The 14,080-nt window shown below is 31.6% G+C and overlaps 2 protein-coding genes across 2 annotated transcripts in view; both read right to left on the reverse strand.

The window, feature by feature from the left end:
* Positions 1-76, reverse strand: part of LOC125211366 (glutathione S-transferase T1-like) — an 11,788-nt gene extending 11,712 nt beyond the window's left edge. The window contains exon 1 of the mRNA XM_048111111.1: positions 15-76. Within this exon, the coding sequence (XP_047967068.1) occupies positions 15-49 (35 nt within the window). The 5' untranslated portion in view covers positions 50-76. The remainder of the gene's footprint in view (positions 1-14) is intronic.
* Positions 77-7,912: 7,836 nt separating this feature from the next.
* LOC125210226 (glutathione S-transferase T1-like) lies at positions 7,913-13,539 on the reverse strand. The gene is made up of 8 exons (XM_048109795.1): positions 13,428-13,539; positions 13,231-13,338; positions 9,425-9,451; positions 9,254-9,314; positions 9,045-9,098; positions 8,817-8,899; positions 8,387-8,586; positions 7,913-8,303 (listed from the first exon to the last, which is right to left on the reverse strand). Exons 1-8 carry the CDS (start codon positions 13,537-13,539, stop codon positions 8,127-8,129), a joined length of 822 nt encoding a protein of 273 aa, XP_047965752.1. The 3' UTR covers positions 7,913-8,126.
* Between the last annotated feature and the right edge of the window lie 541 nt (positions 13,540-14,080).

A 14,080-nucleotide genomic window follows, 5' to 3' on the forward strand; every position in this document is an offset into this window, starting at 1 on the left:
ACTTTGAGCTCCATTTGCTTCTCACAAACACAGACGGATTGAGGATCATATACAGGAGTTGATTAACTTTGAGAGTATCGAGAATCTTTAAATTTGAACCTTATCATCGTCATTAAGCAAGTTGCCGCTTGTTTAATGACGGAGGAGATAATCATTAATGAATCTATCCCAGGGGTGGGTAAATGGTTTTTAGTTAATCGAGAATCGAATCGAAATCAATCGGTTATTGGTTAACCAATAATCGAAATTTACTGGTGTTCGAGTCGGTTCGATTTGACATTTTGCTCTAAGTTGGTTATTCAATTTTAATTTGAATTATATTTTTAATTAATACTAGAAAATTTATAATTTACTTTCAAACTTTGTAAAAATAAAGGAAATTGTAATTTACTTCTAAATTTTGTCAAAGTCTCATATTGCAATGTCAAAAAAGTCTATTTCAATTTGTGTATGTATCAGTTATACTTATAATATATCAAAGTCCATAAAGTGTCAAAAGTCTAAACATTATTTTAAAAATAAGATCTCTCAAAAGTTTTATTGCTTAAACATTACTACTATTTTAAAAATAACTCTTCACTTATTATTGGAGAAAAGTTTTAAATTTTTGATCATTTAAAGTTTAAGTCTTTTAAAGTGTCTTAGCAATTTATGTATTACTTGTAAATAAGAGTATAATAATAATAATAATAATAATAATAATAATAATAAAAAAAAGTTAAAAGAAAAGTTAATATTATAAATAATTTTAATTTCAATAATATATTTAATTAATAATAGAATAATTATAATTTTTTTAAATTTTGTCAAAAAAAAAAATTTTATTTCCAAAATTTTTTAAAAGCCCTATTAAAGCCCAAAAAGGTCTTTTTTAATTTGTATGCTATCGGTTTACTTATAATATCTCAAAGTTTAAAAAGTTTCTAAATATTAGTTATAAATAAGATTTTCCAAATAATAAAGTGCTTAAGCATTACTACTATTTTAAAAAATAAGATAACTCTTCCATTATTATTTTTTTTTTTTAATTTTAGATCATTTTTTAAGTCTTTTAAATTTCCCCAAAACAATTTATGTATTGTTGTAAATGAAATATTATAATAATAATAATAATAATAATAATAATAATAATAATAATAAAAAAAAAAGAAGATGAAAAAAGTTGATACCAAAAATATTTTTAATTTAAATTTAAAATAGTTGGTTAAACCCGAAAACCCCGTTTAACCAGTGGTTAATTAAGAAACCCGAACTTAAAAAGACGGTTGGGTTGTTTTTAGAAATTTTGAGGTGGTTTAAACCCCCATCGAAAAACCCCCCCTAATCTATCCTATTGTTGGGGTTCAAATAATGTTTAATAATGTCCTAACCCTCTCTATGCCACCCATTTAATTTGTTCACCCTTCTTGTCCCCAAATTTAAAAGTTTTATTTACGCACGGTTTTTTAAAAATTATTTTACTTTATAAAGTAAAGTGAATAGAAAAATTAATGGGTTTAGACCCAATTTTATATATTTATTTTATAATAAAATGTAGGTGGAATGAGTTAGTGGAATATAGGGTCCATTTCCAAAAAAGTAAAAGTGAAATGAATTTTTATTGGGGGTGGATGAAAAAGGAAAAAAGGAACATTTAATGGTGAACATTTTAAAAAAACCTAACCGATTTTGGTTTATTGGTTTTGGGTGCAAATCGAATTTGGTCCGTTTGGGGGACCGTAAAACCATTGAATATCAAGCATTTTTAAATTTTAGAAACCAGTTGGTCCGGGCCCGAAGTGGTAGGCATTTCAACCAGTTCTCTAATTATTTTTTTTTTTTAAAAATATATACGATTTTGGTGATTTGAATAAAAAAACTAACCACTAAACAATATGCCTTTAAGACCATTTTAAAATATTTATATCCTATAAAAAAATAAAATTTTTACATCTTAGATATAGACTATTGTAAAAGTTTAAATATATTTATATCCTACGTAAAAATTGAACTTTTACATTTATATATCTAAGAGAAAAAAAAGGTAATTGAAGATTTTAGATGTTAATATAAAATGGAACTCACCACTTTTAATAGAAATTAAACTATAAATAGATAAAGATTTATTCTGGTGTGATCAAATAGAGGATGAATTGGAAATGGAAATGGAAATGGATTAACGTTTCTCTGGTTTTTTCCTTTGGTTAGAGGAATGAATTCTCAGACGCTTATTTTCTTTACATGAACTTTACCAAGTACAATTCCTTTCTGCATTGCCAATGAAAGGGTGAATTATCATATAGTATGTGGGTAGCTAACTTGTTCAACAAAAGCCCCTTGAGCAAAGATGATCTCCAGCACCTTGAGCATGAATATGATGCCTTTTAAAGAGCCGGCCCAGTTAACAGAGGTGGAAAATGATTTTTGGACAGAAAAAACGGGGGGAGATGCCATTGGAAGGCTGATGCATGAAGCTGAGAAACTGCAAGACTGTTCAAAAAGAAGGTCAGGCGTGATTTGCATGAAAGATGAAGTTTCTGTCGTTTTTCTTCCTTGCACTCATCAAGTGATCTGTGCAAACTGTAACGACAACTATGGAAAGAAAGGTAAGGATACATGTGCGTATTGTGGGGGTTCCGCTTGAAGGAAGGATTCAAGTTGTTGGTAAGCTCGTAGATACAGTACAATATCCGAATTCAAGGTGGGATACATGTCTTTAGTTTTCAGCTTACTGGCTTCGTTGTTTGAAACCAGCATAGATATATACGTGTATAAAGAGCGTAGTCATATGCGGCTTTGCATTTGCTACATAATTGAGGATACTCTCTACTTTGTGTGGAAGCCGGCTATATGATCTTTGCAATAAGCAGCTAATACATAGATACAGATTTTGCATTTGTCTGCTTCCTCTGGGGCTGGTTTGCCAAATGTGGAAGCTATGGATATTGGTGATAGCTAGCCATGGCGATTTCTTATAGAAAGAGAATTTGCAAAATTTAGGTAATTGAATTGGAAAAGGTGGATTTTCTGATTTACTTATAATTTGAATGCAATTTTTTATAAAAATGATTTAACCAACTTTTATTTAAATGGAATCATAATCTATTGACTTCATTTGTAGGACTAAAAAGTATTTTTGAGTTAATATAAAGATACAATTTTGAATTTTAGTCTATACCTTTTATTGTTTTTTTTTTATGGGCAAAGTCTATACCATATTGACTGCTAAGAAGGTGGATTACAGTGAGCCAGCCTAGAAGCTATATTGAGGCAATCACCAACAAAGAAATGAATAAATCAATAGATAAGACTACGAGAGATGAGCATGATTCATTTGATAAAATTGGCACTCGATCATGATAGAGAAACCACAAAATGCAGGTGTGCAAGTTGTAGTAGTATATGGAGTACTACTATTGAAAAGCATGCTTTGAGATGTTTGTAGTATTATATAAAACCTTACTTTCAAATTTTATAAGAATAGTGTTACCACCCGTACTATGCACGGGATGAAAAATTTTCAAACAATGAAGATATATTGACAGCAAATAGATTAAAATAAATAATATAGAGAAAATAATGTATAAAAATATATTTCCTTAAGAATACAAATTAATTAAAAATAGTATTTATAAGATTATAAAAAATTTAAAAAACATTTTATAAAACAACAACAACATATATCTGTAATTTTCCCAACCACTTTAATGAAACATTACGTATTTAGCGTACTATTGAACTATAAGTACAATTTTAATACTCATGTCTACTAAAAATATAGCACATTGTCATTTTTGTTGTCCATAAAAATAAAGCACATTTAAAAAAGTAAAGTTGTCAACAACTTCTCTTTTACTAATAATATGGACCCCACATTCCACTAACACTACTTCTCTTAATTTTTTTCACTTTTCTTGTACTAATAATATACACCTCACATTCCACTAACACTACTTTTCTAGTACATTTTTTCTTTTTCTTTTACTTTACCAATTCTACATTAAAACCGTGTCATTCGCAATGTGTCCTATTTTTCGGGTGGATGGAGTATCAATTATAAGTGTAGTAACATAAAATAAAAAAATAACAAAAAAAGGACATGTATGAATTAAATAGAATAAGAAATACTTCCTCCGTCCGGATAATTCGCCTCACTTTGACCGGGCAAAGGATTTTAAAAAATGTAATAAAAAATGAGTTGAAAACTATAGTAAAATATGGGTCCTACTTTTATATAGTATTAATATTAATTTTATAATAAAATGTAAGTAGAAATGAGTTAGTGGAATATGAGGTCCACTACCTAAAATGGCAAAAATGAAATGGAAAATGGGACAAATTATCTAAGACGGAGGGAATACTAATAAAGTAAAATGTATTCCTAAATACAAAAGTTATACTTATTTATAAGTGCAAAAAGTACCGGAAAAACAACAACAAAGCAATAGTTCCAAATTTTGTAAAACATTGATAAGACTAATTTCATGCATCGGTTATGTGATGAAAAGTCATCATTTATTGGTCTAACACAAATTTTAACGCGTCAGAAGGAATTCGCTAGGTCCAGGAAATAAAGCGGGACCGAAGGAGAGAGACTGAAAAGGAGCGAGAATTAAGGAAAGAAAATGGCTAGACGAAGGAAGTCCAAAGCTGATGGCAAAAAGACTATTCACACAAAAAGAGCCCCGCTGGACCCACTTCCACGCCTATATAAAGAGGAGCATGCAACACACGAGATATACATGATTTAGCTCTCTCACTTACACACTCACACACTTGGGAGAATGGGGTTACGGGTAGTTAGAGGTTTCATCTTCGGAAAAATTACATTGCAACACTGCCTCACGGAGGGCGAAGATACAATCGTTTACTTTTCAGGTTTTTTGCTTTTGATTTCCGTCGAACTTCAACGCTTTGGAAGTCGCTCTGCTTCGCTACTTATCGTTATTCTATGAAGTTTATTTTATGTCATGATGGTGTTGATTTGTGTTGATCTACGTTGATTTTATGTTCGGGAGTTTATTTCGAAGGTTGATGGTTATTTCTTGTTTCGATGTTTATATACTTGATCTGGAAATATGTTGTTGATCCGTGGTGAATGGAATCAGAGTTATGGAGATGATTTTGAACGGAGGTTGTTTCGGATGCTTGACCCGGAGTGGATTTAACATTCGAAGTGTGGATCCGAATGGGGAAACTGAGTTGTGCATGGATTTTGATTTTGCTTTCGTTTTCATGTCGCTCTAGTAAGCGAGATCGTTTTAGTTTTAAGCTTGTTCTTCTTTTCTTTTTAATTCGATGCCTCCGTTTCGATTTACGTCCTCTCTTTTTGCGATTGTTTCATGCCAAAGGTTGAGAAGATGATGTCGGTTATTAGTCCTTATTAGTTATTTTGAATTTTTAACTGTATTTCTACTTTTTTCTAAAATGGTCCCCACCTTCGAGTTGTTTTCCAGGTCTAGGTAATTTAGGGGAAAAGTTTTCTTAGATCTAGTGATTGTTTCGCTTGTTCCAGTTTATATGCATGTTTCCTTTCGCTAGATCTAGTTGTTAACGTAGTAAATTTCGATTACCAAGTCTAGTATAAATTCTCAACCTCAAGTTCGTGGCGCAGCCATACCACCCAAAACCCCTTTAAATGCATACTTTCATTTTGTCTCCGTGGAATCGATCCCTACTTCCTATACTAATTTTAGTATACGTGGTTGAGGGTTTTGAAAAGATATTCTGTGTCAGAATGACCGAGATCTTCCGGTTCCCGTGAGTTCCTAGACCTCGTGATCTAGTGATCTCTGGACCAAGAAGCTTGACATTCCTTATTGTGCACGCGTTTAAAAATATCCAGAGTTTCAAACATTAATCTTAGAATCACTTTTACTATCATCATCATCTCCACAAACTAAAATCTTGAGACCTTACAACATATGACTATAGATATAATAACATACAGTTGTCCATGATAAGACTGATTTTAAAAAATCCAACATGAAAGGGGATTGACCTTGACTTTTGTTAATGGTCATTGCATACGCACAACCAACCTTATTAGATCATACGATATTAAAGATATTCACTCACTCAAGACTTTATGATAGATATTGTGGCCACCTAATACTTGAGCCTCCAGACACAATCATCTAACAGTTAATTATCAATATGGTGTGATTACACAAACCATTTGAAAGAACATGAATCTAACTGTGCAAAAAAAAGAAACCTAAAGTAATGAAGCAAGATCAAAGTCATGAATAAAGAACATGAATCACTGAACTCATAATATCAGAGAGAAAGCACTGATAGAATAGAAATGAGATTACAGTCAATCTCTACATTTATTGATACTCTATTTATAGAGGGCTTAAGCTTCTTTGATAAGCCATTATGCATGCACTACTAAATACTATGGTCATTGCACATAAAGTTGTAATCTGTCATCTAGTTTTGGAACAATTATAAGATGCTGAAAATCTATTTTATTTCAAATCCAAATCAATGAGCTTATGTATTATAACTTCGTATATGTCACCGAATTATATTCTTTGATTGATAGATATGAATTTTAATCAATCAGTCAATCAAATGTCGTATACACAAATGTTTACATAAAGTAATGTAAATTACTTTATTACACTGAAGTTTATTTATTACAACATTGCCCCCATGGTAAACATATTGATTCCATGTTTAATTATCTTGTTCGAGATAGCTAGTTATTAGGCTCATGTGGCAGAAAGTTAATTATCTTGTGTGGATAGCTAGTTATTAGGCTCGTAGAGGATCACTATAGAAACTCTAATCTATCTCCTAATACATACACAGGAGTACATAATAGGATCCATCACTCATGTATATGTATATGTATTAGGAGATGAATTAGTGTTCAGTAGGTGATCCTTACCTATTAGACCCATAGCTCATTTTCAATGAATACTCTACATTACATATATGCTCCATAATGTATGCACTATGTTTCAGAACGGTTTGTAATATGATTAGAAAAAATTCATTAAAGTCGGCGCCAAAATGAGATGGTAAAAAATTGTGGCTCTATATATTTATAGATTATAGATACTGAGTACTGCTCCTAACAATATGTATCAAAATGATATTTTCAATACTATAGCATTTAGTATATTTTTGATGACTTAATTTGTGATACACTAATTCTCATGACATCAAATTGAAAAATGACAAAGTAAAAAGAGAGTAATAATAAATTTTAAAGGATATTAAAACTCAAAATATACGTTCACAATATTTTAAATAAAATCTATTTCCTAAACTTTTAAGATGAAAATTATCAAAAATAGAATAAATAAGCAAAAGAAAAATAGAAAAGGAATAGTCTCTACATCAGTATCATCAATAATAATAGAGCAACTTAAAAAGCATGCTTTGAGATGTTTGTAAATTGTAGTATTATATAAAATCTTACTTTCAAATTTCATAAGAATTAAGTTATTTTGACACATGGTTTGCCTTTATTATTACTCTGGTTTATTTTAGTAAATACTAATAATTGTGTGAACCACTCCTCCTATACTGAAGGCTAGATGATGGACTCATATTGATTTAAAACGATACCAACCAATTGATGGACAAAAAACATGGAGTACTAAAATAATGCAATATTCAATCAAATCAAGCTAAAACTAACCCCTAAAATGTGTAAGATCTGTATGGATCAATAGTCAGAGAAAATCTTTCATTCAATTTTCATAAAAAAATCAAATCCTAAATAGTTTGGATAATCCATCGTAAAAAACTGTCCTCTTATCAGTCCAAAGTTATTGTTTATCTTAGCTAATTGATGACTGATTTAGTATAATATTGACTTGAACTCTGTGAGATAAGTGTTAAATAAAGTACAAGATCTGAGAGTTTTTTATATAATCATGTTTCAATGCATCAAATAGATAAACATCACAAGAGATGTTTTGAATAAAGATTTATTAAACGAAACATGTTCATCACATCCATAAATCTCAAGGAGATTTTTCTGCTACGATAAGCAAGCAGATAAGATAAAAGTTGATATCACACATGTAAAATAGATCAAGTGATGGCACTTGAACCTAATGAGTTCTTCAACACTTGCCCTTATTCATTGTTACCTCACACATATGGAAATGCAACCACTTTCAGCTTCACTCCGATTTCTGAGCTGCTTGGGCCTTCAGTTTCTTTAGGGGCTCTCTGGCTGCACGGATTGCTGCATGAATTTCCTCAAAATGAGGGGTGGTTGCGCTCTTCACATCCTTGAGCCACTTCACGATTTTCGAGTGGGGTTCCATAATACGGTCATGGTCATTCTGATCTGCAACCTGAATCAGCATTAGGGAAAGTAAGTCAGATAAAATGTACTAGTATATCATCTTATCAAACTGAAAGCAGGGCATAGAGTTACCTCAAGTTGTGTGACTTCACAAGCTAAAGCTAGATCAGCAATTGTTGGCTTTGAATTCCCAAGCAAAAATGGTCCTCCTTGAAGCCAGAATGACTCAATTCTTGCAAGAGATGCCGAGAGAAGCTTTTCACCTTCAGCTGCTGCTTTGGGTCTCCAGGCATGCCAAACGCTCGCGAAGACGGTATTCAAGAGATATCCAACTGAAAGGATTAACCAAAAGTTAAGCTTTATGGACTACTATAGGACCATCCATGGCTTTATAGTAAAAATATTTAAGAGGATAAGGTGGATCGGAACACAGTTGAACAGTGATACAAATGATATTAGGACTACCACAACCAAGCATTTCTGCTTTACGCAACCTCATAGTGTTCACTGACCAACGAAACTACTTCCAATGAGATTAAAATATCTCTAGATGTAGATGTACAAATCACCTGAGCCAGCGCAATTGTGTGGTGCCAATCCAGCACCGAGTGAACCTTTGCTCTCTCACGCACATCAGCTGGATACCTGCACGCGGAGTTATGTCATACATTGTTTTGTAGATATAACATAAGCAACGATACAAACGATAATGAAGTGTAGATAACATAAGCTGAATCTGAAAGGGAATTTTGAGAAAGGGAAAGGATACAAGCAGAGAAGCAGAAGATACCAGTGATCAGCAACACCAGGAATTGTTGAAGCCAGATAAATAAGTATGGCATGACTGCAGTAAACAAAAGAGAGATAAATGATAAACTTCACCCAATTCTAGTTTTGAACATGAACTAAAAAATCCTCAAAGACAAATTAACAAGATTAGCATCTAACTGAGCTAAACTAAAATGGAACCAGGAAGAACATTTAATGATCAAGTGGTACCTCTCAAAAAGCTTGAAATCACCATGGATGACAGCTGAAACTTGTTTCATAGGATTCACTTCTGAAATTTTGGGAAACAAAATACCAAAACCCCCAAAAAAACACCAAATCAGCTGAAAATCATGACAATTTATTTATAAAAATAAGAGACAATAGGAGTAATGAATCAACCTGCAAATTCAGGGTGCGGTGTTGGCCCTTGCCGATCTCAAAGTAACCTCTCAAATTCTGCATTATTAGCCCTAGAAAAGCAACATAAGCACAATAAAGAGAGAATGGGGTGACAGTGAAGAAAAAGGGGAAATCTTACTTGCAGAAGATGAGAATTGCTCGCGATGGCTGGGACATCCGATCAAGATACTTTGAGCCCCATTTTGTTTCGCCTTTTTTTTTTACACAAACGCAGGCGGATTGAGGAATAAAAGAGGAGTTGATTGACTTTGAGAGTATCGAGAATTTTTAAAATTTGAACCTTACCCGTCAGTAAGCGTTGCCGCTGTTTTTAGGGTGAAGGTGGGGGCCCATATTGTTATTCACTGCAAATAATGATTAATATCTATCCTATTCAATTGTTGACTACAAATAATGTTTAATTTATGTATCTACTCCTACTATACTAGAGTCGAATTAATTCGTTCACACCTACCTTTTAAAAACTATCACGGTTCAATCGGTTTGGCTTCAAATCAATATTAGGTCTGATTCAGTTTTCCCCGTAAAATCAGTTGAATATCGCTATTTTGAATATGAGAAATTGGTTCGGTCATGAAGTGGAAATTTCAACCAGTTCTCTCAATCATTTCTTATTTTTTATAAAAAATTATAAAGTTTTACAATTTAGGTGATTTGAATACGAAATCTAACCACTCAACAATATGCCTTTAAGATCATTGTAAGATATTTATATCCTACCATATAAAAGTCAAATTTTACATCTTAGATATAGATCATTGTAAAAGTTTAAATATATAAAAATTTAATTTTACATCTATATATCTAGGAGATAAGAAAAAAGGTAATTGAAGATTTTAGATGTTGATATAGTAAAATGGAACTCTCCACATTTAATACGAAATTTTAGTTAAAAAAATAATGATTTATTTTGATTGAGAAAAATAAAATTATTATTCGTGAATTGATGTATCACTTATATAAAATATTTAAATATACTACTACTGTTATGAATAAAATATTATACTATTAAATAAATATTTTATGTATATAATTAAATTGATGTTAGAAGTATATAGAATGAAACTTTCAAAACCGGTTTCACACCTCTGACCTCACACCTTTTTTATCAACTTAATTAGTGGGACAAACCGACATAATTTATAGTGTTTTCATTTGATTTTAACGCAATGATTTATAAGTAATATGCAGTATTCAATATCATTTAATCCTCATAAATTATCAGTTGGTTCACTTAAGTGAATGGCTAATATGTCACCGAATTAAAATTCAGTTGTCCCCACGTATTATCACAATTGTTAATTTTCTTTTTTTCTGAATAATTGAATCTTTATTCACATCACCAATAATAATTTGGTATGGTTTACAGCTCGTAGTTGAAGAGTGATAAAAAAGTAATTTCTAGTAGTAATTTTTTATTACCACAATTAAAACCGAAAAAGAAATAAAATAAAGTTTCCGCATTTTATGCTGGAAACCAAGCATGACTACATGAGTGGTATTTTTATACACGTAGTATTAATTAAATTAATTAAATGGTCATAATGTGATTACTTATACAAATAAGAAATTGAAAAAAAAAATAGTGAATTTGGGGCTGATTCACTTTAAATTACTGCATCTCAAGCATAAATAGCATATATTAGAAGGATTGTTTAATAGAATATGTAACGCCCTTTTTGTTCTTTTACTATAAAACTAGTATTAAAGTCACATCCATGCATGTATGTAATGTAACACCCTTTTTGTTCTTTTATAATACTAGTATTAAAGTGACATCTATGCATAACCCTTTTTATTTTCTCTCTCGCTCTTTTACTACGAAATGGAGTAATAAAGTAGTATCATTCTACGTAAGTACCTTTTTTCTTTCTTTTATACTCTCTCCGTTCCCTAAAGGTGTGTTCTATTTGGCTCGACGATGTTTTAATAAATTGTTTAACTTTATATTAAATAGAAGTTTGTAGTGGAATAAGAGTCCCTCATTGAGAATATTAAGGGGTGTATTTAATATCTATTTTTGGTAAGATTCCAAGTGAACAAATTTTATGGAAGTATAATAATGGTAAAACGGAAAACTTTGTGTACTAAGAGTAAGAAGTAGTGCTAATTGATTTCCATTCGTTTGTTCTTCTCTTTTATTTATTATTTTATATATTGTTATTTGAATTGTTTAATATATATAACTAATTTTCAAGTTAAAATATAAATATCTATATGGTATTAAAATTCTATTATTACTAATTAACTGTATTGAGAATTTGAGTTTCACTTATTTTAACTATACGATATTTAATGGTAGTATTTAAATTATTTATTAACATAATACATGCAAATACTTATAGCCTACTATGCGTGCATAAAAAAGTAATTCAATTTTTGATGTAATTGTTTTTCAGCATTAAAAATACACAATGCAAAATATATTATTCTTAAGTGAAATACTATAAAATTGACAATTATACTTGAAATCCATTAAATAAATTGATATTTTTAAAATTCAATAAATAGGATATACTATGATTAACTGAAATTCATAATTATTCAATTAAAGCTAAATTTAATAGACACCCTCAATTATTCAGTTATTGAGATATATTCCTTGCAAAATAAATCAAAAGCTTTAATTATTCAATGAAATCTAAGGTCAATCAATTTTTTCAATCCTAATATCATTTGGTGTCTCGATGAAGATGAATGTGAAATGAATTTGTCCAAAAGTTCAATTAAAATTATTAAATATACTCCATAAACCATCGAAATTTGGATTTGAATTGTTGCCTTATCTCTTCTGCCCCCTGTCATCTTCTTCTGAGCACACCATCCCTTCTGGCTTTGATCGAATTGATTTGATTCATATTGGATCTACTCAAATTGGTAGTGTGATAAGGTTTCGATGAAGTGGTTGTATCGGTTTTGTTCAAATTTCAAAACAAAGTTGCAATGTTCATTTTGCATGTGTTTTTTATTGTCCTCGATTTTTGTGCTGTGCTTGATTTTCATGTCTTTCTTTTGTTGGGTGTATTATGGCTGAACTCATTGTTACGACATCATAAAATACTGAGTATCTTGCTGTTATTTTATAATCTCCGTCCTTCTGAAAATAGAAAATCTTATTTTAACTTAAGAATATATTGTACTTATCACAAAACATGTTGCAAATCGCTCAAAAAATTTATAATAAACATATACAATACTAATAATACCAAAAGTTGAACTAAAGTTACAATTCTAATAGGAGTACTATTTTGGTAGAGGAACTTGTTGGAATCTTATGCCCGATCAACGGATTTTGACCAAGGATAATTTCAACGAGATATTTAATTTTGTAAAATTAAATGATATAGCGATCTACGCTCAAGTAGATGATCGTTGTATATTCATTTTCTCAAATCCGATTCCCGATAAGTGAGAAATAATGGATTAAAGTTGTGCAAAAAGCAAACTAATTAAATGAGCTAAGAGAAAAGTCATATGATTAATTAAGAGAGTTAATTATCCCACATTGAAAGTAACAACCTTATTAAACTAGTATTTAATAAGAATAATTATTGCGTGTAACAATTATTATAGTGGACAAAAATGGGCCGTAGAGCCCATACGCTACGCCGTAGCTCGTGTCCTTGTCCTTGTCAATTGGTCTTGATCGTTCTTTGGGCCTATCGTATGGCTCGGTGCTTGCTCGACCCGAGACTGGTCTAGTTTTTTTTAGACCACCACCTTTTCCATGTCAACGAGCCAGGGATGACCCCCGTCAATATGACGTGGTAACGAACGTGGCTAACACGTGATGAAGTCCACGTCGTGAACAAACCTAGACGCCACCCGTGTCCCGATATGTCCATCCGTGGTCGACCTCTCAGCCCCGTAACGCCTTGTAATGGTCGGCGGTACTGCTCGCAATGATGACAGCCATCATGCTATTGACTGTATCGGATCGAGCCTATAAATAGCAATTCTATGCATTCTACACACCATTCACAAGCATTTGCATCATAAGTCTCTTCCCTCTCGCATTGTCTTTTTGTTGAAGCTCGTCTTCCCTCCATCCGAGCCAAGCTCACGAAGCAAAGCAGCTTCCCCTCACCAGACATAGCCGCTTTTATCTTTGGGACAAACGTCAATCCGAGAGCACTACGCAGATCTGCCTTTGGAAAGAGGACTCCGACTCAGCTAACTACACTTTGCGTGTTAATTGTGTCGATATTTCCATTGTAATCTAGTTTCACTTTTACATTCGTATTCCTTCTTTTCGGGGTGTATTACATCCGTTATTCTTGTAATCCGTAAATCAATAAAACTTTCAAAGTTCAAAACAAATGCACGATTTATTTGACTTTGAATACCGAATTCGCTTTCCAATTTTATACTTGTATCGCATTGGCATCGCTTAATGGCCATGTCACTTTGCTAACCTTATATTCCTCCATCATCACAACAAAAAAAGAAACAAAGAAATTGAGGTAAAGATAAAAAATAAAAAGACTCATATGATTAATTAGCAATGAATTATTCACCATCACGATTGTTTTCTCAAAATTAGTATGGATGTTTCTTTTCTTCTTCTTCTACGAGATTGATACTACTAGAACTAGACCTCAAGGAATCCCCTAGCTATCAAAGCTTCTACCATTT

This window comes from Salvia hispanica, chromosome 3 (genome assembly GCF_023119035.1).
Source record: "Salvia hispanica cultivar TCC Black 2014 chromosome 3, UniMelb_Shisp_WGS_1.0, whole genome shotgun sequence".
In the NCBI taxonomy this organism is placed as follows: Eukaryota; Viridiplantae; Streptophyta; class Magnoliopsida; order Lamiales; family Lamiaceae; genus Salvia; species Salvia hispanica.